The sequence below is a fragment of the Oncorhynchus kisutch genome, linkage group LG9 (assembly GCF_002021735.2).
Source record: "Oncorhynchus kisutch isolate 150728-3 linkage group LG9, Okis_V2, whole genome shotgun sequence".
Taxonomy (NCBI): domain Eukaryota; kingdom Metazoa; phylum Chordata; class Actinopteri; order Salmoniformes; family Salmonidae; genus Oncorhynchus; species Oncorhynchus kisutch.
Window position 1 is genome coordinate 9073860 of NC_034182.2, and position 23861 is coordinate 9097720.

The 23861-nt window shown below is 41.6% G+C and overlaps 2 protein-coding genes across 6 annotated transcripts; one reads left to right on the forward strand and one right to left on the reverse strand.

Moving 5' to 3' along the window:
• Positions 1 to 1973: 1973 nt before the first annotated feature.
• Positions 1974 to 11012, reverse strand: socs2 (suppressor of cytokine signaling 2). 2 transcript variants are annotated; one of them, XM_020472203.2, is made up of 3 exons: positions 10853 to 11012; positions 9051 to 9312; positions 1974 to 5538 (listed from the first exon to the last, which is right to left on the reverse strand). In XM_020472203.2, the coding sequence occupies exons 2-3, from the start codon at positions 9175 to 9177 to the stop codon at positions 5072 to 5074; spliced, it is 594 nt and encodes a 197-aa protein (XP_020327792.1). In that variant the 5' UTR covers positions 9178 to 9312; positions 10853 to 11012; the 3' UTR covers positions 1974 to 5071. The 2 variants fall into 2 exon arrangements, with proteins under 2 accessions (XP_020327792.1, XP_020327790.1); XM_020472201.2 differs by having other exon boundaries at positions 10453 to 11012.
• On the forward strand, positions 9080 to 23827 carry ncaph2 (non-SMC condensin II complex, subunit H2). 4 transcript variants are annotated; one of them, XM_031831805.1, is made up of 19 exons: positions 9080 to 9161; positions 13427 to 13547; positions 13783 to 13884; positions 14678 to 14739; positions 15716 to 15794; positions 15928 to 15996; positions 16146 to 16225; positions 16390 to 16556; positions 17670 to 17815; positions 20953 to 21054; positions 21165 to 21228; positions 21350 to 21451; positions 21528 to 21572; positions 21662 to 21732; positions 21829 to 22024; positions 22232 to 22281; positions 22402 to 22503; positions 22657 to 22806; positions 23022 to 23827. In XM_031831805.1, the coding sequence occupies exons 2-19, from the start codon at positions 13434 to 13436 to the stop codon at positions 23187 to 23189; spliced, it is 1869 nt and encodes a 622-aa protein (XP_031687665.1). In that variant the 5' UTR covers positions 9080 to 9161; positions 13427 to 13433; the 3' UTR covers positions 23190 to 23827. The 4 variants fall into 4 exon arrangements, with proteins under 4 accessions (XP_031687665.1, XP_031687664.1, XP_020327771.2 ...); XM_031831804.1 differs by lacking the exon at positions 9080 to 9161 and adding an exon at positions 9765 to 9873; XM_020472182.2 differs by lacking the exon at positions 9080 to 9161 and adding an exon at positions 13035 to 13184.
• Positions 23828 to 23861: the final 34 nt, after the last annotated feature.

Genomic DNA, 23861 nt, shown 5'->3' on the forward strand with positions numbered 1-23861 from the left:
CAGAACAGTGTCCAGTCTAAAACCTATATGGCTGCAGAGCCAAGCCGACATAATTTCATGAGAATGCGAACAGAGACGAAGGAACATCTCTGCATCTCTGGTGCTTAAGGTTGTTTATAATACAACAATAATGGAGATGAACTGCACAATTAATATAAAACTTTCAAATGTGTCTAGTTGCACCCAGTTCTGCATTACTGAACCATGTCCCGATATAAGATCAGCTCTGACTCTCATGTCCCAACTGATCTGTTGAGGCTGTTACCAGGCTTCATATTTGCATGGTAGATTTGGATATGAATGACAAGAACAAGGATGCTGCATTTGCCTTTCAAATATCCCAATAATAATAACTGATACCAGAACAGGTTGGACTGGTGATTGATAACAGAAAGCGACTGTAAGACAGTAACATGTTTACAGTGGAGGGAAAAAAAAAACCTGGTGACCCGGTGAGAGCTTTGTATCCAACGACACTAAGGCGTAAGCTCTAGTAGCTTCCCTACAGCTCAGCAGGGGAAACCCTGACCCTAACCCACACTTGACAGATCCTTCTTCCATGTCTTCTTCCTATTCAACCGGTCATCAACGGTCTTACCTTTTGAGTCCTGATTGATATAGTAGCTCTTCCTCTTCAGCCATTACAACAAGGGTTTGTTGAAGTCTGCAGTTGTCTCGGATTTTGAAAGGAGGAAACAATGTGGAGTGAAATTGACCATTTCTGTGAAACAGACCTGTTTTATAACCTGTTCCTCTGTCATGTAAGGAAGTGTTATGCCTCTAAGTGATCTATTATAAAATTAGTTGACAGATGTGCTTTGCAGGTGACTTGAGGAATATAACATGAAGAGACAAAGCACACATATTATTAAGATGTAATTGGTTAGCAATCAGCTATGAATGCAACACATATGGACATATTCCAAAGCTGCCTCTCCAATAGCAATACTTGGCCATTAACAAGGTTTGTTCTTGGACCCGGTGGATTTCTCAGAAAAACACGTTCTGATACACTATCTGCACACAAAAATCAGACCATATTGAGTGTTCAGGTGGTGTTACCAAAAAGGTAGGTTTTCCAGCCTGCTAAATTTAAACCTTTCTCCTCGCTTACTGGGGGTAATGGTGTTTGGACTGAGGAAGGTGAGAACCTGCAGGTACAGCAGAACACATCCCTACACTACCGGCCTTTCCATCATGCGACCGCTACAGAATGAACCGTCCCTATAGAAAGTGTAAGCATGGGCACTGGGATTTAAGTCTCATTCTGCTCCACAAGCAGAATACAATCTAATACCCAGCCTGATCTCATCAAACCAGCGCTAGCTAGGATGGCCCAGATATATGCAGGCTGCAGCCGCTGTGCCCCAAACATAGTGTATTTTCTTAGTGGGTAAGCCACTGTACTGTGAGCAAGGATGGATCCAACAAACACTACATAAAACTGAACAATGCTGCAGGTGGAATTTGAACATATAGCCTACTGAGGCGCTCAGTTCTTTGATTCATAGGAAATTGCTTCAAGTCAGTCTACTCCAATCTGCACCTTTGAACAGTGTTCTGCATCTGCTGCTAACAAGGGGCATATTATACAGGACAACATTACAGAACACTCATATACAGAAATATATTCTGCAGGACATGATTAGATTCTCTGCATCAAATTGTCTGCCCTGGCCTAGTCTAAATGTCCCATCCTGCTTTAGAAGCTGCAGGAATGCAGCCAACTAAGAGAGACCAGAGCTGTGTGTGTGTGTGCTGGCGTTGTTGCTCGCCAAGCCAGGTCTCAGTAGCAGGAATTGATTGTTTTAGTGGCCGGTGGGTGGGTTCTATTATGTTTAATTTCAAACAAAAACAATATTGACTGGTGCCTCATCCCTGTGCCCCCTCGACATCGACCCAACCTCTTGCCCAGAGCCTACAGCTAAACGTAAACTGAAAACCGTCACACAGAGATAGGAACGAGTCTTCGATTCGATTCCATTCTTTTGTTTTATTTTTCTGGTTTCCTCAGAGAAAACACTAGACACTTGTATTTAAGCACCATATGAAAACAGTAAATGTCATGATCATGTATCAATTGTGAATTCTGGAATATTCTGCGAGAATTGTTCACACTGAACCTTATGTACTGAAAGTGGAGAATGAGTCAAATAATACACGAGCATCATGACACCCCTGCATCACATACATTATTCCCTCCCAAATTGCAGATTAGAGGCTATGATAAAGCATGCTTTCAGGTTTTATTTTTGTAACTTTTATTTTTCTAGGAAATACAGTAGCACAATCAATAAATACTTAAAATAATAATTAAAATAAGATTCACGTCGATCCAATGAAAACCCCTGGCCGAACATCTAATTTGCTCTTGGAAATGTAATTCCTTCTTTTAGTAGTAGCTAGATGTTAGATACAGCCTGTCTGTCTGTCTAACCAAGGTCTAGTTCTGAGGTGAGCAGCGACTTGCTCAAGGGCATTTTCTATTGAAGGAAAATGCAGTGATGAAGTATTGAGGTGTCGCACAAAAGTGATGAGTAGTGGGAGGAACATCCAGGATTAAGAAGTTCAGAAAATCTATTACTTTTAACCTCTTAGCAGGAGGCAGAGCGAGACCGTGTGAGAGAAACCAACGCAAGATTTGAAGCCTGTATATTGCTTGATCACAAAAAAATAAAAATAATAATGATCCTCCCTTCTCAGTGTTGGGGAAACGACACTGAAAATAGTTTACCAAGTTACCAATTACTTTGCACTGGAAGAAAATAAGCTACAGTTATAGCTTACTTAACCAAAGTTATTTTGAAAAATGTGTTAACTACATCCAGACTACTACGTGAAAAATTATTATATCTAAATCTGAAATGTCAGACTACAAATTGCAAGTTAGATCACCCTGGCCCTATTAAAAACACCAAAACACTTTCAAGTAGAGGTCGACCGATTATAATTTTTCAACGCCGGTGCCGATTATTGGAGGACCAAAACAGCCGATACCGATTATTGGAGGACCAAAAAAGACTATACCGATTTAAATCGGCCTATTTTTAAAAAATGTATTTGTAATAATGACAATTACAACAATACTGAATTAACACTTATTTTAACTTAATATAATACATCAATAAAATCAATTTAGCCTCAAGTAAATAATGAAACATGTTCAATTTGGTTTAAATAAAGCAAAAACGAAGTGTTGTAGAAGAAAGTAAAAGTGCAATATGTGCTATGTAAGAAAGCTAACGTTTCAGTTCCTTGCTCAGAACATATGAAAGCTGGTGGTTCCTTTTAACATGAGTCTTCAATATTCCCAGGTAAGAAGTTTTAGGTTGTAGTTATAGGAATTATAGGACTATTTCCCTCTATACCATTTGTATTTCATTAACCTGACTATTGACTATTAGGTGTTCTTATAGGCACTTTAGAATTGCCAGTGTAAGAGTATAGTTTCCGTCCCCCTCCTCCCGAACCAGCAGCACAACGACAACAGCCACCCTCGAAGCAGTGTTACCCTTGCAGAGCAAGGGGAACAACTACTAGAAGGCTCAGAGCGAGTGACGTTTGAAACGCTATTAGCGCGTGCTAACTATCCAGCCATTTCACTTCGGTTACACCAGCCTCATCTCGAGAGTTGATAGGCTTGAAGTCATAAACAGCGCAATGCTTGACACACAACGAAGAGCTGCTGGCAAAATGCACAAAAGTGCTGTTTGAATGAACGCGCCGGCTTCTGCCTACCACCGCTCAGTCAGATACTTGTATGCTCAGTCAGATTATATGCAACGCAGGACACACTAGATAATATCAACCATGTGTAGTTAACTAGTGATTATGATTGATTGTTTTTTATAAGATAAGTTTAATGCTAGCTAGCAAATTACCTTGGCTTACTGCATTCGCGTAACAGGCAGTCTCCTTGTGGAGTGCAACGAGAGAGAGGCAGGTCGTTATTGTGTTGGACTAGTTAACTAAGGTTGCAAGATTGGATCCCCCGAGCTGACAAGGTGAAAATCTGTCGTTCTGCCCCTGAACGAGGCAGTTAACCCACCGTTCCTAGGCCATCATTGAAAATAAGAATGTGTTCTTAACTGACTTGCCTAGTTAAATAAAAAGGTATTACAATTATTTTTTAAATAGTAAAAAAAAAAATTGGCAAATTGGCACCCAAAAACACAGATTTCCGATTGTTATGAAAACTTGAAATCGGCCCTAATTAAAAAAAATCGGCCATTCCGATTAAATCGGTCGACCTCTACTTTCAAGTGACAATTAAGTAAGCCTGAGGTTGAAAAATAAGTTGCAAACTTGACAATTTAAAAAAATAATGTAGTTGTAGTTCGCTACACAGCAAAAAAAGTTATATTTGAATCCAATATTTGAATTTAGTTCAACTACCTCCAAGCTACTGAAAAAGGTAGTTAAATGACTAGTTGCAGTACATGTAGTTCGACACCCCAGCACTGCCCCTTCTTATGATTACAGTACAAAAAAAAGAAAATAGGGAATATGAACAAACTCAAACATAAATCAGAACAAAAAGTGGACACCGTATCAGATGCTCAATTCTCAGACATGAGGCAGAGTATGTAAAGCAACAAAGAGCTTGAAATGAGAAGCACAAAAAACAACAAAGTTGAGTGCCATCCCTCCTGGGTCTCGTTCAGAAGGTTCTGAAACCCTGTTTACCTGAGCTGGTCTGCAGGCAGGGTATACCACTTCGGCTTGAAAACATTTGCACCCGTTTCAGAGATTATGTACATGACCCAGGTCTGAAATCAACCCTTAGCTCCAACTCCTAAGCCCTTTTTGATGAACAACTGTAGCACTAAAGGAACTGGAAGGGTGTAGTAATATGGGAGAAATTCAACCTAGCTTCCTGAGGATTAGATGACCGACTTGGCTCTATAAGCATATTGCTCAACAGCAATCCTTCCAGAAGTACGGGGGCCGTCAAGCCGTGTCTAGTGGTTGGGGCTAAAGACCGACTTCGGACTGGGTGATAGTCTGACTGCCACTGCATGGCAGGTGCACTGCTCTCTATCCCAAACCACATCTTGGATTTGCTGTCCTACTATACATTGTAGCTGTAGTCCGTCAGGTAGTTCTTTAGCCTGTTGGGTAAAGGCAGCTCCTGCACCTGCCTGGTGGCGTTGTTGATGGCGATCCGGGACAGGTGCTGTAGAGAGGGCGTGGCAGTGTACACAGGCTTAGTCAGTAGCAGCTGAACCGTGCCGTTGGGTGGGGCCAGGGACTGCGACGCACCTTTACTGGTAGTCCTGGACAGCTGCACGTAGTGTTCCACAAGGTGCACCACACTGTCAAACTGCTTGAGCTTGGGCTTGATCAGCACCACCGAGTCTAGTTTAAACTTCCCCTCCTTGTACTCGATGCGCAAGTTAGTTGGGCCGGCGGAGGTCATGGCAGAGATGGTGAACAGGTAGTCCCTCTGGGAGCTGTCTCGCACCAGGAAGGTGCCCTCTGATGCATCCTGGAGAATCTCTTTGGCTTCGTTGGCGGTCAGGCTGCCCCAGTACCAGCCTGTTAGGAGCGAGAAACACACACGCATTAGCACAAGGAGACAGAACACACAACATTGGGTTATTCAAAGAAAACAAGATCGCTTTATGAGAAAAAACTGTAATCCAAATCAAAATCTCATGCACGAACGCAGTCAGAAATTATGAACATAAACCTGAATTTAAGCCTTAACACAAAAAAAAAGCCCTTTATACTGTCCACAGGAATTTTAAAACAAATTCCACTTGGTCTTAGAGAGTGGGTTAATAACATTCTCACCATCTTTTGTGCTTTTTCAGTGAAATGAATGAGAAGAATCTCTGCAGTTTATGTACACTGCAGCAGCGACTGTCTAACCCCCCCCCCCCCCCCCCCCCCACCACTGACCCCCTCAACCCAAAAACTAAGTTTGACTGGATTTGTGGAGGTTAGACATTTTCCTGTACTTTTGTACACTTTTTAGCCAGTAGTTCTGAAAGTAGCACTCACAAGCTGGTAGCCTTTTACTGCAGGGTTCCCCAACTGGCAGCCCACAGGTGGTTTTATTTGGTCCCCCAAGTAAGTACTTAAAATGTCTCCCTCTCACACTGCATTCGGAAAGTATTCAGACCCCTTCCCTTTTCCCACATTCTGCTAAGTTACAGCCTTATTTACATAAGTATTCAGACCCTTGGCTACAAGACTCAAAATTGAGCTCAGATGCATCCTGATTCCATTGATCATCCTTGATTGGACATGATTTGGAAAGGCACCACCTGTCTATATAAAAGATCCCCAGTTCACAGTGCATGTCAGAGCAAAAACCAAGCCATGAGGTCAAAGGAATTGTCCGTAGAGCTCCGAAACAGGATTGAGTTGAGGCACAGATCTGGGGAAGGGTACCAAAATATACCTGCAGCATTGAAGGTTCCCAAGAACAGTGGCCTCAATCATTCTTAAATTGAAGAAGATTGGAACCACCAACACTCTTCCTAGAGCTGGCCGCCCAACCAAACAGAACAAATCGGGGAGAAGGGCCTTGGTCAGGGAGGTTACCAATAACCTGATGGTCACATTGACAGAGCTCTATAGTTCCTGTGGATATGGGAGAACCTTCCAGAAGGACAATCATCTCTGCAGCACTATACCAATCAGGCCTTTATGGTGGAGTGGCCAGACGGAAGCCACGCCTCGGGAAAAGGCACGACAGCCCGCTTGGAGTTTGCCAAAAAGCACTTAAAGGACTCTCAGACCATGAGAAACAAGATTCTCCGGTCTGATGAAACCAAGATTGAACTCTTTGGCCTGAATGCCAAGAGTCACATCTGGAAGAAACCTGGCACCATCCCTACAGTGAAGCATGGTGATGGCAGCACAAGGCTGTGGGGATGTTTATGAGCAGCAGGGACTGGGAGACTAGTCAGGAGAGGAAAAGATTAACGTTCGCAAAGTACAGAGAGATCCTTGATGAAAACCTGCTCCAGCGCGCTCAGGACCTCAGAATAGGGCGACGGTTCACCTTCAACAAGACAACAACCCTAAGCACACAACCATGACAACACAGGAGTGGCTTCGGGACAAGTCTCTGAATGTCCTTGAGCGACCCATTAGGAGTCCGAATTTGAATCCGATCGAACATCTCTGGAGAGAGCTGAAAATAGCGGTGCTGCGTTGCTCCCCATCCAACCTGACAGAGCTTGAGAGGATATGCAGAGAATAATGGGAGAAACTCCCCAAATACAGGTGTGCCAAGCTTGTAGCGTCATACAAGAAGACTTGAGGCTGTAATCGCTGCCAAAGGTGCTTTAAAGTACTGCATAAAGGGTCTGATTACTTATGCAAATGTAATGGCTACGCCCCTGCCCATTCATGTGAAATCGATAGATTAGGGCCTAATGAATGTAGCTCAATTGATTGATTTCCTTAACTGTAACTCAGCAAAATCTTTGAAAATCGTTGCATTTATATTTTTGGTTCAGTGTGTGTATATATACACATATATAAATCATATTTTTAATTGAATTTGTTTTGGACATAAAAGACCAAAAACAGGAAATCAGCAAGTGATTTATTCCCACGTATAATAATGAAACAAATGTAAGCAAGGTTTGAAATTATTATGTTTTAGTCAAATATCTGTTTGGGCTTCTTGAGGTCAATTTGCAGTAAACTAATATGTAATTGTGTTCCGGCCCCCGACCATCCGCTCAAGAAAGGAAAAACAAATTACATCGGCTTGCAGCTGAATCTAGTTGATGATCCCTGCTTTAGTGTGTGTACTTTACTGTATTTATACTTGAGATATCGCTTTTCAACAGTAAAAGTTGGCACAGCTTCCCCACTTAGTTGAGAGTTATGAGCTTTGCTTAGAAACAATGTGCTTTTCTGGGAAATTAGAAGGGAAAAAAAATTGAACTTCATTTTCATCATCCCCAACATCAACATGTGAAAATTGCACATCTATGTTTTGTAGTAAATAAAGATAATTGTTTCCAATTACATCAGCCAGTTAGTAAGCAATGCCTACTAATAATTGGTGATGTCATTCATTAGAAACACATATCTCCCATCTTCATTTTTACATATGTTGATGTTGCTAGAGAGGATGAATAAGAAGTTACATTTTTAAATTTCCCTTTAATGATAATACATGCCTCTTAAAATACATTAAAGAGGCTTGATCTTTGAATAGCCCACAAATGTTCACCTAATAAAATGACCACCTCCATTTTAAGATCACAACATTGGACAAGCTCTCCATGATCCCACCTCTCCACAGCATTCCAATAATGGCAATCCTATACACAAATTCACTCTAACAGCATTTGAAGTGAAACATACATTTCATTAGAACTGTAAATTAGCACAGGTCTTGTGAAAAATGTAGATCAATGCCAAACATGTGATTGAAGGCAGATTGTATAAATTCATAGACGTGTTCTGAACATCTTTTCATTTCAATGCGTCTAATTGTAAAAAAATTATAATAATTATCTTCCAACAAACTCACAATAACCTATAACAAAACTTCCGTATACATTCTGCGACTTAAAAACAGTAAATCATGCACGAATTACTACGAAATTCAAGAGAACACACCCGTTACTGTTCAGGATAAATATGGGTGAAATGCATTCATTGAACGATGAAATACCAAGTGTGCTTTGTTTAGTTGTCATTTTCAACCATGCATAATGAGTACAGAAAGTGCGTACTGCATGACCGCATGCATATCGTGCTAGATAGGGGCACGAGCATGTAGATAAGGTTACTTTCAAACTAGTTTTCTTTACAATCACTCGTTTTTTTCAGGGCCATAGAGATACATGGTCTTGTTTGGAGTTTTTATTGCAAACAAATATTTAGAAAGTTAGGCTATATCGTTTATTTGTAATTCAGAAATGCTTTGACATTCTAAGTCATGCTCGTATGTATATAACAGTACTGGGTACTGGTAAAACTACTAGAACGCTGAAAATAGGAACATTTAGTAATCATGTCGAAATGTGTGTGTAGAGGAAATCTAAAACTATAAAATGAGGACATGCACTGACCTGTATTTTTAAGGTCTTTCATGGCTTGACCGATGCGAGTCTCATCGGAGTCTACAACTCGCGACTCGGTATCCGTTCTTCTCTCATTTTCGATGGTCTCGGTGGATTCGGGTGAGTGGCAGGTCATTGGGGAACAACCCGAAATTGCCCAAAAGACATCCGACAAATGCAAAAATATTCCCCAAAAGACAGGCAGTTGCACCACAGTCGCAAAACCAGTTTCTTCTGCAGGTTTCTTCTCGAATTTGATAAATTAATCGTCCTGTAAATTAATAAATAAAAAACACACGTAAATTAATTAAGTTTAACCACGGGCATTCGTGCTAGATACCAGCTAACGTTACATTGTGACATATCTGTTATGTGCTTGACTCCAGCCACCCGAGTCATAGACTGTTCGCTCTGCTGCCGCACCGCAAGCTGTAGCGATGCACCATCAGGACCCCGAAGAGCCCCCCCCCCAAGCCATAAGCCTTCTAAATAGTTAACCGGACTATCTGCATTGAACCACCTTTGCACTAACTTCCGACAAATCACAAAAACTGCTGCTAACTGTTGCCTAGTCATTTTACCCCTACCCTTAAGTACACATCTACCTCAATTACCTCGTACCCCCTGCACATCAACTCGGTACTGGTACCCCTGTAACATGGAAATATAGCCATGTGACAACCCTAACACTATAAAGGCGCGTAGTCATTTAATTTCTCGCTGATATGAAATATTTTTCCAAAATCGTATCGCAAGTGACGCGTTTTAATGTTCAGCACGAGCGTCGGGGTTCTAACTCCCCTGCCAGAAGATACTTCAATAGGCGCTAAAGGTAGTTGATGTGTATGAATGTGGTTACCTTTGCGCAAACTTTAAAAAACAACATGGCAAGTAAGGGGGCACGAAACAAGGTGAACACTGAAAAGCCGAATTAATTCGCTTGATAAATCTTCAATTAATTTTTTTTACAAAAATCACTTAAATGCTCGAGGTATTACAATTGATGAGTGGAGATTAAAGATTATGAAACGTTTTTTTTATGTCTGCATTCAAACAGATTAAAGGCACGATCTGCGAAATCGACTACTTCTCGGAAATTGCAATGGCAGTTTAAACTCACTATATGCAGGGCGGGGGATACTGAAAACATAAATAACCATCAGCCCTGTTCGGTGTTTGCAACTTGTCTATTGTAGCCGTTTGATTATTTTGTGTAGGCTACATTAAAGCCTACATTGAGGTCGTGTAAACGTTTTTAAATAACCACTGTTCCAAAGCCAATAAAGCACGTGCCATCGACTATCGCGTATGTTCACAACACATTTCTAACATTACAGTTTAGCTATCTAATGCTGACTAGCTAGTTTACAAAGTAAATATACTATGAACAGATAGTTATATGAAATATCACCTATTTGCGAGTGGATCCTGCACCAAACGACTCAAACGATGACCATTCAAATACACACTTCTCCCTAAAGAAAAGGGGACTAAGATGAATAAATAAACAAAGCAGAAACCGCTCGTTAGCTACACACTTCCAGGGAACGGCTAGCCAGTGTAACCATGTCGATCACATTGAAAGATGACAGATTACATAGCTAGAGTTTTCCATGTCGTATTATTTATCTTCTGACGGGCTAATCAATCAGTTGTCATTTTGGCGAGGTGGCAAACAAACTAAGAATATTTTTCCAACCCGTGGTTGCAAAACAGGCGATGACAACGTCTCGCGACCGAGGCAAGTCGACTCCGCACGACTCGCTTGCTGCTGGTAATGTTAAGATTTAAAATATCATGCAGAAAGTCACCAAACCACGCTTGTCTTGTTTTTGGTACAGATCCCAATGACAGTCTTTTCCGCGACGTTGAATCCCCTTCCTTCGGTATGTGTTTTGAATAACCAAATCCCCATTAAACCCACAGCTATACACAAAAGACCGATTTCCAAGAACTTTCCAGGAATCGCGTCACGTGGTGTAGAGCGCAACCATTTTTAAGGTAGTGCCAAGCCAGCTGCACCTCATATGTTTGCGTGCTCATAATGTATATGCGTGTGCGTGATAGAGAATGGAAGAAAGATAGCGATTTTTTTTACAAAATTCCAAGAAAATACTTTCGACGAAACCTGCATTTTCATGGAAACCATGAAGTGTCTAGTTCCCTGAGCGCTGCTAAACCCTAACCGGCCTGTTGCTATAGAATACAATAAACACACAAATCCCATTTTATTAAATGCGATTGTGCCCGTAGAATTAGGCTAACTCACTTTTTAATTAACCACCTTATTTGTTTGGCTTTGAATATACTGAGTCTTTGTTGTGGACTCACACGTGCTGTTATGTAGGCCTAAAATGTATTAATGATGGTCATTAAAGATCTAGGGTCCAAGTCAAAACCGGCGCGCTGTCCGCTGGGGCTACGGCCCCAGAGAGAGATGGTTGGGGTGCGGACGCAGCGGGAGAGAAGAGCTGGTCCAGGGCCTCAAATCACTTTACACAACAAACAGCATGCTATTTGAAAAAATGTATGACTTTACTTAACAATTAGACCTGGATCATTGATAGAATTTCACCCACATAGACTGTCATGAAGGCCCTGAAGGGCTTCACTATATGTGTGTCGGAAAAGGTATTATGGTTCTTTGGACAATGTTTGAGAATAATAGGCTAGTCTAGACTATCACTATTACCTGGGGGTATGCTGGCAGTCCCTATAGCAAGTAGTTGAAAAAGGTTATGAATTATCCACTCTCTGTGCTATGTACAGAAGTACGGGTTCAAACACTAATTTCTGCCTGACGCAGAATTCAAAGCAATTCAACATCGGGTTTCCAGGCAAGGGTTAACATTGTTGGGGAGTAGCAAAGCAACTCAACATCGGGTTTCCAGGCAAGGGTTAACAGTGTTGGGGAGTAGCAAAGCAAGTCAACATCGGGTTTCCAGGCAAGGGTTAACAGTGTTGGGGAGTGGCGATTAGCGAACTACATGTAGACTAGTTCAACGAGTAATTTCAATACATTTTGCAGTCGCTTGGTGCTATTGAACTAAATTCAAATCGTAGTATTTTTTCAGTAGTTAATTAGTCTACTTTGTTTGCCGTGTTGCGGTGTAGCTAACTTATGGAACTACACAATACTTTTTTTTTGAAAAAATAAAATATGAGTGAAGAAGCAAGAATTGTCTTACTTTTTTGGCATCAAACCTGCCAAATTCTCACTTGAAACATGTTTTGCAATAGGCTAAATTACACATTCTGTGAATAGCTGACTCTGAATGATCTGTTCTTGAAATGTGTAGTCTATGACATTGCATGTTTAGAAAATATCATTTTTCATGAAGTAGTTTGAATGTAGTGACTTTAGCTTCTTGTAGTGTGAAGTAGGCCTAATTGGTAGCTTGGTAAACTATATTTTCAGAATAGTTTCCCCACCACTGGTTAGAAACTAAACCACATTAAATGCGTTTGATGTATGGCTTATAGGGCATGTAAGCTAGAGGCAAAGTCAAATAACATTGTGCAAATTAGGCCTATATGCAATAAAAGTAGAACATGTGTTCAGCAACTGGAAAAGTTTAGCATAAAACGAAATGTTGCACTGCTGATATTGGTTGATGTTTTGGTATTTCGATAAAACATCAGAAGTGGTTAATATGACACACAGATGCTCATTTGATTTCTAAATGATAACTAAGGCTGCGTTTACACAGGCAGCCAAATTTTGATATAAACATGTTCAAATTATTGACAAGATATTTGATCTGATTAGGAATAATATCAGATTGGAGCTGTCTGTGTAAATGCAGCCTAACCTGGCCACAAGCATCGATCATCACACTTATTCAAGGATGCCTTGTAAATATAAATTCCAAGTGCTCCATCTTTCGGTGAGATGGGTACAGGTTGTTTTTTAGTGGTACACCCGCCAGTAGATGGCAGCAAAGCGCATAATCCCTGGCTCTGTGACGTCAGAGCGGAAACAGTCGGCGAATAAGAACACCTCGCGCGAATATAACGTAAAATAATAAAATGGTGGACGCGCGGTTCTTTTGAATGTGCTCCAAAGTTTATCATCACATATTAAATATTTGCCTCACCTTCGTATTTTGTGAATCAACGCCTACGGTGATTGGAAATCATTTGGTGAGTGTAATAGCATTTCATGAAGGTCTGTATTAAAACATTTTGGTAGCTGGCTAGCTAGCTAACTAATGATGTAACTATACGTCAGTACTACTAGTAGGTCAGTACGTTAGCGACTATATTAACCAAATATACTTTTCTGTGAACTTAAACGTTCGCTAGCTAGATAGCTAAATGTCAACCAATCTATTTTGTAGATCACACCAATTAAAATCTGACATGATTTCATCTTTAATTTTAAGGGGAGCCATGGTCATGGACACAGTGGAGACTCGATTCGCCCATTTGTTGCAGCCTATCCGGGAGCTCACGAAAAACTGGGACATTGATGTGGCCTCGGAGTTGGCAGATTATCTAGAGGAGGTGGGAATGAGCCCGTGACATGCATTATGGGGAAAATCATGTCAACAAAATAGATTTAAAGTATTGTATTAAAAACATTGTTGTGTGTCAACACACACAGCCTTGTATTAATCAATGGAGTCACCAACCGGGTTGAAAATCGCACAGACCAAGGCTGGAGTAGACTGTTAAGAAAGCTTGTCCTCTCACAAGTTCATATACACTTACCACTCATATTGTCTCTATGTTCTGGCAGTTGGATGAGATGTGCATCTCGTTCGATGGGGGCAAAACCACGCTGAACTTTGCAGAGGCAGCGCTGCTCATCCAAGGCTCAGCCTGCATTTACAGCAAGAAGGTGAGAAGTTGTTTGGTAGAAAATAACATTAGGCTGGTTTCATATAATATTCCTGACTTGTTGTCCAAAAGTAACTGTGATCCACCACAATTCATTTGATCACAACTGTGGTATATCTATGATATTGTTAGCAGCTTGAGTTTTTGAAAAGCGTGTTAGAGATCAAATGTATTATCATTAGAGTTTCACTTAGGATTTGTTTCAGCAAAGTGGTGGGGGGGGGAGGTGGCATCTGACCAACATTATTTAGAGGCCCTCGAAACGGGGCCGGAGAGAATTTTAGTTTTAAAACGAGTTTCCTGCATTTTGTCAAGGGGCCACTGTCTGAGAGAGATTACATTCAGTTTAAAGCTAATTTCCTTAAATTCTTCTACACATTTTGCCATGGGGCTGAGAGAAATTGCTGTTTTAAAGCTAATTTCCTACAATTCTAAAAAAGTTTCCATGGCTTAATGCATGTTCTTATGCTATCTATCTGAGTGACTCAAACATTATAACAAAATCAATGCCATGACTGTCTAGTTTTTATTTTGGTGATTGTTAGTTCTCAAGAATCTTATTTAAAAAAATATATAGGTCCATTATCATTTCTACTCACTTTATATCTAGCTTAAGTGTTTTAAGTTTACACTGAAAAAATGTCAATGCCTCAAATTATTTTCTAAACAAAATCATATCATTCTTTTATCATGTTTTTTTTGGTGGTGGCAACAATTTAGCAGCCCACCGCTGCTAAATGAATGGAGGGGAAACACTTTATTAAAATGTATTATTTTGTTATTGTTTGATTCAGGTGGAGCATTTGTACAACCTGGTGTACCAAACTCTGGACTACATCAATGACAGAAACAAGAAGTAAGTGCAGTACCTTGACTTTTTCCACATTGTTGTTGTTTTACAGCCTGAATTTCAAATGGATTAAATTAAGATTTTGTGTCACTGGCCTACGCACAATACTCCATAATGTCAATGTGCAATTGTGTTTTTAGGAATTTTTACAAATGAATAAGAAATGAAAAGCTGAAATGTCTTGAGTCAATAAGTATTCAACCCATTTGTTATGGCAAGCCTAAATAAGTTAATGAGTAAAAATGTGCGTAACATGATTTTTTTTATGACTACCTCATCTCTGTACCACACACATACAATTATCTGTAAGGTCCCTCAGTCGAGCAGTGAATTTCAAACACAGATAGACAGTGAAAAGAAGGAAGCCTGTACAAAATCTAAATATTCCAAAACATGGAATATCCTGTTTGCAATAAGGCACTAAAGTATAACTGCAAATAAATGAACTTTATGTCCTGAATATAAAGCGTTGGCCTAGTTATAATAGACTTAAATTGGCTTGAAAATCTATGGCAAGACCTGAAAATGACTGTTAAAAAGTATAATGTGAAAATATTGTACAATCCAGGTGTGCAAAGCTCTTAGATACTTACCCAGAAAGACTCATAGCTGTAATCACTGACAAAGGTGATTCTAACATGTATTGACTCCGGGGTGTGAATATTGACATAAATTAGTATTTCTGTATTTAATTTTCAATACATTTTCAAAAGTGTCTAAAAACATGTTTTCACTTTGTCATTGTGTGTAGATGGGTGGGGGGATGGGACAATTTAATACATTTTGAATTCCGGCTGTAGCACAACACAGTGGAATAAGTCACGGGTAAGTTCAAGGTATGAATACTTCCGCAAGGCACTGTCCCTGCCTCGCTCCCTGTGAACACACACACAGCACCACTCAAACCGCCACTCTTCATGGTGCTCGGCTTCTTCACCTCCTTTCCCATTGAGTTTAAGGGATTTGTACCTGTCATTTTCAGGAAAGATAAACAAGCATTGACTTCTGGAGAGGATGGAACGGATGGGGCCTCATCCAACAATGCTAATGATGACGACGGGGTAAGAGTGTGGAGCTGGTTGGGGGGGGGGGGGGGGGGGGGGGTGACAGTTGGGCTAGGAGACATCGGGGGTTTGTAGCAGACTTTAGTTCCGGCCCAACACCTGATTTTACTGATGTTTGTTGTTCCCCCAGTTTGACTCCTTAGACCAGGATACAACCGATGTCTCCCTGCAGTCAGAGATGAAGAATGAGGCCAACACGGTGAGTGTCCACCTCTGGAAACATTTAACACTTTATAAATGCCCCTCTGAAACACCAATCAATATATTGTACATTCTAATCAGACTAACTGATTTGTGTGTGTGTGTCCATGATTCTCTGTGTAAATGATTGTCCTGTGTGTTCCTTAGAATGTGGACGTGGCCCCTCTACCCCCTGAGTCTCTGATTCCTCCCGAGGCATTTGAGAAACAGAAGCTGCTTCTCGTCAGGTGGGTGCCAAGTCCACGGCCTAAACCGCCCTCAACATGATGAACTCTTCTGTAGAATAACTATGGAACATTGTCAGCCTTGCAATATGTAGATGCCTTACTTTCTGGTGGAACACATTTCTGTAGAGGGCTGTCATATCAATGTTTGTGTGTGTGCCCTGCAGTCTGAAAGGAGAGGTGCTTGGCAGCTGTAAGGACTTTAAGATGAACACGTTCACTCCGGACTCCCTGGGTATCATCCGCCTCTTCTTGGCCTCCTCTCAGTCCCACTTCCTCAGGGATGCCCTCTCTGACGCACCCCTGGTCCCCGTCACCCTGTTCGGGCACCAAGGTAGAGAGGCATTTAGAGATCGATACTGTATATCGACAGTTGTATATTACTGTGTCTAGCTCTATACACTGTACACAAGCGTTTTGGCTTGACTTTATCTCAGCATTCAACACCATAGTACCCTCCAAGTTCATCATCAAGTTCGAGGCCCTGGATCTGAACACCACCCTGTGTAACTGGGTCCTGGACCCAGAGTTCCTCTGTCTGTGTTTTTTTTACCCATCTTAATCTATTTTATTGGCCAGTCTGACATATGGCTTTTTCTGTGCAACTCTGCCTAGAAGGCCAGCATCCCGCAGTCGCCTCTTCACTGTTGACGTTGAGACTGCTGTTTTGTGGTTACTATTTAATGAAGCTGCGGGTACTATTTAATTTGACCCTGTAATTGAACCCACAAATGCTGATGCTCCAGATACTCAACTTGTCTAAAGAAGGCCAGTTTCATTGCATCTTTAATCAGGACAACCGTTTTCAGCTGTGCTAACATAATTGCAAAAGGGTTTTCTAATGATCAATTAGCCTTTTTAAAATTATCAACTTGGATTAGCTAACATAATGTGCCATTGGAACACAGGAGTGATGGTTGCTGATAATGGGCCTCCGTACGCCTATGTTGATATTCCATAAAAATATGCCATTCCCAGCTACAATAGTCCTTTACAAAAAAAAAGTGTTTTTCTTTCATAAACAAGGACATTTCTAAGTGACCCCAAACTTTTGAACGGTAGTGTATGTGTTTTCTTAATCCATTCCTTACTTAGATTTCTGTGTATTTTGGTAATATATTGTGAAACTGTTAGATATTACTACACTGTCAGAGCTTGAAGCACCAGCATTTCACTACACCTGCAATAACATCTGCTAAACATGTGTATGTGACCAATAAAATTTGATTTGAGAAAACACCCCAAAGATTTGATTTCTCTGTGAGCGGGTTGGGAGCGTTTGATGTGTTTTGCCTCCAACAGAGCACTAAATAAAGGTTTAAATAAAATGCATTTAAAAAAATCTTATACCATGTTGCCAGGACCAGCTCAAATGGAATATACGGTTCTTTTATGTGTATTTCTAAGCTAAGGCCGGGTGCTGACATCCTTGTTGTTGTGTGTCCAGATGACGCAGAGTTTGCAGCAGGGGATGCCGTGGCGGGCGTTACTGGGGACGATGGTGGTGATGCCGGTGCGGACAACTTTCTGCCCCTGGAGGACAACGGGATGGAGATGGACCATGGACCTGAGGAACATATTGACAGACACCAGGTGGGAATGTAGAAATCTCTCTCTCTCTCTCTCTTACACACACGCACATACTCATGCGCATGTAAACTCAGCAAAAAAAGAAACGTCCTCTCACTGTCAACTGCGTTTATTTTCAGGAAACTTAACATCTGTAAATATTTGTATGAACATAAGATTCAACAACTGAGACAATCTGTACAAGTTCCACAGACATGTGACTAACAGAAATGGAATGTGTCCCTGAACAAACGGGTGGGGGTCAAAATCAAAAGTAACAGTATCTGGTGTCGCCACCAGCTGCATTTAGTACTGCAGTGCATCTCCTCATGGACTGCACCAGATTTGGCAGTTCTTGCTGTGAGATGTTACCCCACTCTTCCACCAAGGCACCTGCAAGTTCCCGGATATTTCTGGGGGGAATGGCCCTAGCCCTCACCCTCCGATCCAACAGGTCCCAGACGTGCTCAATGGGATTGAGATCCGGGCTCTTCGCTGGCCATAGCACAACACTGACATTCCTGTCTTGCAGGAAATCACGCACAGAACGAGCAGTATGGCTGGTGGCATTGGCATACTGGAGGGTCATGTCAGGATGAGCCTGCAGGAAGGGTACCACATGAGGGAGGAGGATGTCTTCCCTGTAACGCACAGCGTTGAGATTTCCTGCAATGATGACAAGCCCCAAATCGATCCCACTCCAGAGTACAGGCCGCGATGTGACGCTCATTCCTTCAACGATAAACGCGAATCCGACTATTACCCCTGGTGAGACAACCGCGACTCGTCAGTGAAGAGCGCTTTTCGCCAGTCCTGTCTGGTCCAGTGACAGTGGGTTTGTGCCCATAGGCGACGTTGTTGCCGGTGATGTCTGGTGAGGATCTGCCTTACAACAGGCCTACAAGTCCTCAGTCCAGCCTCTCACTGCCTATTGCGGACAGTCTGAGCACTGATGGAGGGATTGTGCATTCCTGGTGTAACTCGGACAGTTGTTGCCATCCTTTACCTGTCCCGCAGGTGTAATGTTCGGATGTACCGATCCTGTGCCGGTGTTGTTACACGTGGTCTGCCACTGCGAGGACGATCAGCTGTCCGTCCTGTCTCTCTGTAGCGCTGTCTTAGGCGTCTCACAGTACGGACATTGCAATTTATTGCCCTGGCCACATCTGCAGTCCTCGTGCCTCCTTGCAGCATGCCTAAGGCACATTCACGCAGATGAGCAGGGACCCTGGGCATCTTTCTTTTGGTGTTTTTCAGAGTAAGTAGAAAGGCCTCTTCAGTGTCCTAAGTTTTCATAACTGTGACCTTAATTGCCTACCGTCTGTAAGCTGTTAGTCTTAACGGCCGTTCCACAGGTGCATATTCATTAATTGTTTATGATTCATTGAACACTCATGGGAAACAGTGTTTAAACCCTTTACAATGAAGATCTATGAAGTTATTTGGATTTTTATGAATTCTTTGAAAGACAGGGTCCTGGAAAAGGGACTTTTCTTTTTTTGCTGAGTTTATATCGATATACATTGTCTTCAGAAAGTATTCACACCCATTGACTTTTTCCACATTTTGTTGTCACAGCCTGAATTTAAAACGCACAATACCCCATAATGTCAAAGTGGAAGAATGTTTTTTTGAAATGTTAACAAATTTATAAATAATGAAAAACTAAAATGTCTTGAGTCAATAAGTTTTCAACCCCTTTGTTATGACAAGCCTAAGTAAGATCAGGAGTAGAAATCTGCTTGTCAAGTCACATAATAAGTTGCATGGACTCAGTCTGTGAGTTTGTTTTTAACTTGATTTTGGATTGACTACCTCATCTCTGTACCCCAGAATTAACTACAAGGTCCCTCAGTTGAGCAATGAATTTCAAACGCAGAAAGACTGTGAAAAGAAGGAAGATTCAACCACAAAGACCAGGGAGGTTTTCCACTGCCTTGCAAAGAAGGGCACCCATTGGTAGATGGGTTAAAAAGCAGACATTGAATATCCCTTTGGGCATGGTGAAGTTATTAATTACACTTTGGATGGTGTATCAATACACCCAGTCACTACAAAGATACAGGTGTTCTTCCTATCTCAGTTGCCGGAGAGGAAGGAAACCGCTCAGGGATTTCACCATGAGGCTAATGGGGACCTCTTAAAGCAGTTAAGAGTTTAATGGCTGTGATAGGAGAACACTGAGGATGGATCAACAACATTGTAGTTACTCCACAATACTAACCTAATTGACAAAGTGAAAAGAAGGAAGCCTATAGGGGATAAATATTCCAAATGATGAGGCACTAAAGTAATACTGAAAAGAATGTGGCAAAGCAAGTCACTTTTTGTCCTTAATACAAAGTGTTATGTTTGGGGCAAATCTAATACAACACATTACTCTCAATTTTTTGAACAATAGTGGTGGCTGCATCATGTTATGGGTATGCTTGTAATCGTTAAGGACTGGGGTGTTTTTGAGGATAAAAAAATAAATGGAGGATAACCTGGTTGTGTGCTTTGGACAAAAAATTGGGATATGAATTGTCCTGCTGAAAGGTGAATCTAAAACACAAGGCCAAATCTACACTGGAGTTGCTTACCAAAAAGACACGGAGTGGGTGAATTACATGTTTTACTTAAATCTGCTTGAAGATCTGAGGCAAGAGTTGAAAATGGCTGTTTAGCAATGATCAACAACCAATTTGACAGAGCTTGAAGAATTTTGAAAATAATTATTGGCAAATATTGTACAATCCAGGTGTGCAAAGCTCTTAGATACTTACCCAGAAAGAAGTACATTTATAATTGCTGCCAAAGGAGATTCTAACATGTATTAACTCAAGAGTGTGAATACTTATGTAAATGAGATCTTTTTAATACATTTGAAAAAAGGAAGCATGTTTTCACTTTGTCATTATGGGGAATTTAATAGATTTTGAATTCAGGCTGAAACGCAACAAAATGTGGAATAAGTCGAGGGGTCCAAAGGCACTGTGCATACATACATACATACATACATACATACGTACAGAGGAACCGTTGGTATCGCACACACCTAGTTCCATTACAGCTAGTAACCCCTTTATCGTAGCCCTTTTTATGGGACCTTGTGTTGAATTGTGTATGATTTGTATTACCATGTGGTGTTTATTGGTGTGTTCTAACATGTTCTCTCCCAGGCCCCCAGTGAAAGGAGGGTGTTGAGGGAGAGGGAAGGAGTCCAGCAGCTCTCTGAGGAGGAGCAGAAGAAACAGAGGATGGAGGAGGAGAGGGCTCAGATGGTACGGTTACCCGTCACAACCACCGACACATTTAGAGACGGAAAATAACCTTTCTAGTATGCACGTTGTTTTTTTTTTGTCTTTTTGATGTGAGGATTGTTGTGATGCAGGCAAACATGTGGAGGTTACATGACCTTTATGATACAGTCGGCGAGGACAAGCCTCTGAAAACAGGTGAGAACATTTTCCTATCAATGACGTGCAGTCCAACTGACTCTTACTCACTGACAGGGTATCGCAGTATGTTTTCTGTGAGGGGGCCTGTCTGTGTTAAATGTGTGTTCTTTCGCCATAGGAAAATGTTATAAGGTTCCTCCGGGTCTTGATGATTCTGGGAAGCGGAAAAGGAAAGGCCCCGCTGCGCTGCAAGACTTCTGGATCTGGTACACTGGCACCTGTAAGTTGTGCGTAAACGCGTCTGAAGACTGTGAATAGGATGGAATATACCTGACAAATGCTGCCTCTTGTTGCAGATGACCCCCCTGAACCCAGGCTAAAAAATGGACCTACGTATACGGGTAAGGGTGGATCTCACCTCTATCCCCTCATTTAGTTTTCTTTTGGACCCTCTATTTGGCGCTTACAGCAAATGGTGTTTCTGTTACAGACTTGAACTACATCTATATGAGTAAAATGAAAGACAAGCTGAAGACCCGGAAAAGGATTCTTAGAAACACGGTATGTGTTTGTACTTCTATGGAAAGAGCATTTGTTGCTGTTTTTACTGTTGAGTGTATGAGTATGTACTGAACATACAGCCTTGTGCCCTTATAGGGTGTGTTTGTGTCTGACGAGGAGCTGAGAAGGACGTACCTGCAGCTGGACGAGAGAGTAGAGAGGGAGGAGGAGTTAGAGGGTCTCAGACACCACGACCCCCTAGGCCTGCACGATGACCTCTCTGACAACGAACATGACCCTTTGACTGATGAAGCCCCGGCTGACTTCCTGAATGGACAGGCTTTCATACCTGGTAGACACTGTCCTGTCTGTCAGGTCTCCACTGTGTGACTGTAGAGTTAGACTAATGTATTAGTGTCACTCCACAATGATGTGTTACTTGACAATACAAAACACAGATATAAAATTTTAAAAACACATTGTTGACCACTCAAAGTTTTAAGACACTAGGCGATCCTAGCCAAAGATAGTATGTTTACAATGTTTCTGTTGCTGCCAGGGGCAGACATGGACGGGCTGAGTTACGAAGACCTGGTGAAGAAGAGTGTGGTACGTATACACAGGCCGGTCTCAATAGCCAGTTTTTCTGGGTCATGTTCCAGCAAGAAATACTACAGGGTTCTGTGTAGCTAGTCACTGATGTCCCACCCCACTTCCTTCATATTTCAGGAGCAGTTCTTGGTGAACTCCCAGGGTTATGCCCAGGAGACGGCGCTGTCGAAAAGAGTGAAGGAATGGGAGGACAAAATACGACCGGAGCTCACCTATCAGGTAAGACTCAATAACATACTTTCTAGACATTTTGCTGTAGATCAAGTATCTATTCTAATAAAAATATATAATTGTTCAGCCTGTTGATTTCTAGTTTGGCGTCATGTGATCTGTTGGCTAAACTTCCACACTCCTGACCCCATGTCTATGCAGGAGGAGCGTGCTACCTTTGACATCCATGACTATGGGGACAGGATCGTAGCCGCGTTGTGCAGTGTGGGCCAGAGGAGGACCTTTGCCTCTGTAGTCCACGGCATGGACAACTTTGAGGCCTGCAAGTACATGCTGGCTTCCCTTCAACTGGTGTGTGTGTGATTTTAATACATCACAATCTAATCGAGCCACTGTCTGGAGTTCACAGTCTTGACACTGAACACTTGATATTTAGAGATGCTTGATTTTATTGTATGACAAATTAGTTTAATAGCTCCTAGTTCAAGGTGTATTTGTCTACAGTAACTCCATTACTCTACCATCAGGACACTGCAATCAGGTTATTATCATTCTCTCCTCTTCAGGCCAACGATTACACAGTGGAGGTGGACAGGAGTGAGGGTCTTGAGGAAAGCATCGACAGCATGGGACTCACTCTGCTCAGCAAACACCGGGCCAACCAACGATTCAAGAAAGCCCCCGCATCAACCTCCGACCCAAATCACCCAGACCCATTCATCTCCTCAACCTGATCCAGTGGGTGTGTGAGCTCTTGCCTCCTACAGACTCAGTGGGGACTTAGAGACCCATTACTCTGAAACGTGGTACACACTCCTATGTGTGTGGCGCCACTTGTGCCTACCGGACCACTAGTACTAACCTGCTCTATCAACAGGACCTGGCTGCACCCATTAACTCGCTCATGTACTTGCTCTTATTTAATTTCAATCTCCTCTCTATGGTTTTGATATTTTGTGTCTGTATTCCTCTGGTTATGTCAGAGAAAGAAGCTATTTCCCCCCCCTTTTTTTCCCATTCACCTGCATTTACACAATATATTTACCAGATGTCGCACTTGGGGTATGTTGTGGTGTGTTGACTGACACATATCTAAAAAGATCACCCTTTTCACAATTTTTGCCTTTGTGTCCATGACAATTGTATACGTAGCTTTTTATTTGCATGTTTGTCCAGGTGGTGTAGAACTCGTACATTTTCTATATAAAATGAGAGGACTTTTTAAGAAAAACTTGATCATTTTTCTACTTTCATTTTAAGAGAATAACCTAAATTGGGAAATTATGTTTCATTGGTTTGTAAGGAAAAATGTTTTTTACTATGGCCAAAAATGTGTATAAAATAAAACATGAGCATGTGGATTTTACTAAGATTATGTGAAGCCACTTTCAATATTGCAACACCTA